Source organism: Montipora foliosa, chromosome 11 (genome assembly GCF_036669935.1).
Source record: "Montipora foliosa isolate CH-2021 chromosome 11, ASM3666993v2, whole genome shotgun sequence".
NCBI lineage: Eukaryota > Metazoa > Cnidaria > Anthozoa > Scleractinia > Acroporidae > Montipora > Montipora foliosa.
The window spans coordinates 52,677,799-52,682,798 of NC_090879.1; the positions used below are offsets into that span (position 1 = coordinate 52,677,799).

The 5,000-nt window shown below is 41.4% G+C and overlaps 1 protein-coding gene across 1 annotated transcript in view; it reads left to right on the forward strand.

Annotated features, from left to right (window-relative positions):
• The window catches only part of LOC137977384 (uncharacterized), a 40,803-nt gene that overhangs the window by 31,123 nt on the left and 4,680 nt on the right, over positions 1-5,000 (forward strand). Inside the window, exons 7-8 of the mRNA XM_068824604.1 lie at positions 766-816; positions 2,014-2,076. Coding sequence (XP_068680705.1) covers positions 766-816; positions 2,014-2,076 — 114 coding nt within the window. The remainder of the gene's footprint in view (positions 1-765; positions 817-2,013; positions 2,077-5,000) is intronic.

Genomic DNA, 5,000 nt, shown 5'->3' on the forward strand with positions numbered 1-5,000 from the left:
GCCAAAGTTCTAGGTAACATTCTTGACTCAAACTTGACCTTCACTGAGCATATTTCGACCTTAACGTCCTCTCTATTTTCTAGTTTGTGTCAAACAAGCAGGGTTAAACACTTGTTTACCAATCATGTACTGCCGAACAAAATCCTAAATTCTCTTACTTTTAGCAAGATTAATTATTTTTCTGTATGGTCCGGTTCGGTTTTTTCAAACATAATATTAGAAATTACAAGTGATGCAAAACTTTGCCGCTCGCATATTGACTAACACCAGAAAGTACGATAGCATTTCTCCAATATTGCATGAACTGGGCTAGCTTACGGTACAAGAACTGTTACGCTTACGTGATATTACCATGATTGGTCTGACGTCCAGCTATTTAAGTTCGAAGCTTTCAGAGCGTTCAGAAACGCACTTGAGTATAAAAGTAGAAATGGAGATCAACTTACCCTTCCCAAATGTCAGACAGTGATTGTTCCGTCAGCTCTCGTTTTTGTACAGAGCAGTAGCATCATTGAACGGTCTTTCTCGCCAGACAAGTTTCAAGAGGAAAGCTAGAGTTGAAATTAGTTAAGACTGGTTTAGATAGTCTATAGAGTATAATCCCGTGTGTTATGTTATTATTTTAAGTTTAATTGTATATTTGTAAATACTATTCCGTTATAAATCAATGCACATTTTCACATTTTTCATGTAAATTGATTCTGAAAAACTGACCTACTGGGAGAATTAATAACTGAAACGTCTTGTATTGTATTGAACTGTCAGGAAATAAGGAGAAGGAAGGAGATTCGGGAGAAGCCCAGGAATGGGCTAAAGGTATGTGAAGGATCAAGTGCTATCACAATCACAGTTTTAGCACGTACATAACTTTCATACACTATAGAATTATTTGTAAATGCTATTCCATAATAAATAGGCAGGTACAAAAGTCGGACCGGATCAACTCTAACCGCCAGTCCGGGTTGGATCAACGTGGATCGCCTCGGATCATGAAAAAAACATAACATTAAATGAAATTGAAACTTGTACCCATTTGAAGGTTAAAATTCCAGTCAAAAATGGGCCAAATTAAGAAAGACTCGCGACGTTTCTCCGTGTCGTGCTGTGTCGTCAAGCCGCCATTTTGCATTCTTAGTGCCAGTTCCTCTCGGACTCGTCTCGTGTTCAGCCATCCCTGATCCCGCAGCGTCAATCTCCACGATCATGGACCCAGATGAAGGTAAAATATAGGCCATCTTTGTCAATGAATTTGTATCCGTCCACCAAATTGATAGTTACTGTCATAACCCATTTCTTTCCGCAGAAATTCGCTTTACTTCCGGTTGGCTCCTAATTTGGAGAACAGGAAGTTGATAGATTTACCTAATCATTAAGCACAATTTGGCCTGCCTGACGACAAGGGATTTCAGTCCAAAATGGTTGACGTTTTATACGAACGAACTTAAAACGATTTTCAAAAGATCCTGAAGATAGTTTTTGAGGAGGACGATGATCCGAAAGGTGTTTCAAGTAATTAAGAAACGTGAGCTTCGCAATATGTACATCTACATCTACGTTTATTGAAGCCAGCAGAAACTAAATAGTTATTCACTGACAAAGATGGCCTATATTTTAACTTCATCTGGGTCCATGATCGTGGGGATTGACGCTGCGGGATCAGGGATGGATAAACACGAGACGAGTCCGAGAGGAACTGGCACTAAGAATGCAAAATGGCGGCTTGACTACACAGCACGACACGGAGAAACGTCGCGAGTCTTTCTTAATTTGGCCCATTTTTGACTGGGATTTTAACCTTCAAATGGGTAAAAGTTTCAATTTCATTTAGTTTTATGTTTTGTTTTTTTTATGATCCGAGGCGATCCGAGTTGATCCGACTGGGACTGGCGATCCGAGTTGATCCGGTCCGACTTTTTATAAATCAATTCACATTTTTCATGTAAATTGATCTGAAAAACCGACCCTACTGGGAGAATTAATAACTGAAACGTATTGTATTGTTCACTATGTCAGAAAAGAAGCACAAGGAAGGAAATTCGGATAAAGCCCCTAATTCAGATGAGAACGGGACTAAAGGTATGTGAAGGATCAAGTGCTATGACTACCCCAGTTTTAGCACGCACATAACCTTCATACACTACATGTTTGGGCGTTTTAGTGCATATCGTACAAAAGTATACCACTGGGCAAAAATCAGCTTATAAGAATATGTCGGATGTGGTTTCTGCAGGCAGATCGATTCCACATCCAACCACAATTCAGCAACATTTCCTTCAGTTTCTTTCACTCCGAAAAGTGCGACCTCTGCGAGCTGTTCGTCCAGCTCAAACGCCGTCCAAGCTGTCTGTGCTGGTTCAAATATTTCTTCCATCTCAGCGGGTTGCCCATTTCAAATCATGACAGGGTCCGCTCAACAAATCAAATTGTAGCACAGACTGAGGAAAGTTCGTTAAAAACACATCGCTAAAACACACACGGTGGTTGGCACTGCGAAGTAGTGGTGTGGGCCCATTAAGCTACCTTTAGACGGTTGGAAATCTTGGATTCTGATTGGTTGGTATGATTTGGGTGGGAAATTTCAAAATTTCGGTGTTTGTATATTTTTGGAGGGTCAGTGTGTCACGCATGGATAACGTCACAGAGTCCCAGACCCCTGACGGTTCAAGCGAAAAAACAAGACAAATTAAGATTTTTTTACGAATAAAACGGTTTAATGAGAACAAAAGGGGCTGGCCTCGTCCCAGCTTACGATCGTTCGGGATAAAATCGAATCTGCCGTCTTCTTGCCGCGTCCGGCTCCATGGACAGTAGACGTAAAGAAACCTTTTGTAAGCGTGCAGGGAGACTTTTTCGACCTTTTGTAAGCGTGCAGGGAGACTTATTCGACCTTTTGTAAGCGTACAAGGAGACTTTTTCAACATTTTGTACGAGAAATGGTCAGAAATCCATCAAATCGTCGCGGCGATATCCAAATTATTTTGAGCGCCCAGACAGCGGTCCGGGAAGGCAATATTTCTCAAGCACTGTCGCTACAACTACAAATTAAAAAAAAACAAAAAACGAGATTAAGTGCTTTGAACATCCCGATACGAAAACTTAAGGGTCAAATCAGTTTTGTTTCACTTCACTAACAAAACGGTCTGCCACTCGAACAACAAAGATGATCATTTAACTAAATCCTAGGGTAGGTTGGACTGAACCATTTAGCCCCAGAACACGTAGCCTGCAATAGCATCCGGTTTTTTCGGCTCTCGTTTCACCCGCCGTTTTTGTCGGCGGATGAAGCGAGAGCCGAAAAAAACCGGATGCTATCGCAGGCTACAGAACACGCTAACTACTTGGTTTTTTTTGTCAACTATAAAGGGTCAACGATGAAACATATTGAAAGAAGAAGACAGAATGAAAAAATTAATTACCTCAGTGTTCGTGGACTCCAACCACGCAACGAACCAGTGAACGAACTCATTCATGTTGCCGTTCAGATTGAAGATGCACGAAGCAATTATATCCCTGTTAATATACTTTCCGCTAACCGACCAATAGAGCTTCTGAAGAATTGTTTCGAGGTTTCTCCATCGTTCAAAGGTTCGCACAGGTCGATGGTTTGAGTGTATTCACGACGAACAAACAAGTAATTACGTGGGATGCATATCATGCACACAGTTTTCCCCTTCCCCTTCCTCCTTCCCGGGCAAAGTACATGAATCAAACACGTGAAAGAATATTAGAAAAAAATCTTAAGCAACCAAATACAAATCATCGTAATTTGGTTTATAAACAAACGAAGCGGTCGATCTCCAGTCAATATTCCAAAAGAAATCTCACCTTTTTATCCTGGCATTCTTCAAAAAGCTTTAGTCACTAAATTTGGATGGCATTGCTGTGCCGATTGCTACCATTTGCAAATTTTGTAGCATTAATAATAAGAAATACCTCTATTTCTGTTTTTACAACAAATACCTGACACTTAAATTACACATTCGTCTTTCTGGTAAACTCTCGTCATTTTCCTATTTTTATCCGTAGTTGTGCTTAACAGTACCTCGGCAGTTTGTGCTAACTGTTTGTGCATCCCACGGATACGCCCTCATAGGCGTCTTATTATTATTCACAGTGGTCAACTTCACTGCATTTGCATAATCTAAAGACACGTGATGTCACGCAATACACTACATCGGAAGCATTTCATGAGAGGATATAAGGGAAATACTTTGTCATAGGCAAGCACAATCAGTATCAAGACAACATTCTTTGTCATGTAAGCTGCTGTAAACTCGCATTTAGTCGCTTTCATCCTCTTGTTCCTCCTCTTGTGTGGGGATTGGGCATGGCTCAAACATCAATAAAAACTTTCGTCTCTCCACAGCCGCGTCTGTGGCCTCTTCAACATCCATAGAAACTTCCTCCATGAAACGGCGTCGGGTTTTCATAACGTCTTTATGCACGGGGTCATGCTTTAAACGTTCAAAGCAGTGGAGGTAGTTCAGGTACAGCCCTCGCAATTTTCTTCTGTAAACTGGTAACAGGGCATTGAAAGCTATGGCCTCCGCTATCGTTTCAGAGACCCGCCCCTCCAAGAAGGTGTTGACATTTTTGTCATAGGTTAAACTTAGTGACTCTTCCACGTCTTGGCGCAGAATCTCGTGAGGGTCTCTGTTGTAAGCTCGACTAAACGGTTTGTGGCAGAAGCGGCAGAAATGAGCCATACCCTCACCTAAAGGGATTCCTCCAAATGAGCATCGCGTGCTTGATGACGTCTGCTTGTATAAACATTTTTTTGAGTTACGGAGCGAATGGTCCTCGCAGTTACTCCCTGAATTTGAGTTACTCAGGTATGCTGGGAGTTACTTCAACAAAATGAGTAGAGACCAAACTCACTGATCAGGTCTTACTCGGTGTCACTCATTTTGAGTCACGGAACGAGTGAGTTACTGCCCCAATTTGAGTTACTCAGGATTCCTCGGAGTTGCTCATGAGTTGCTCATTTGTTTATTTTGCTT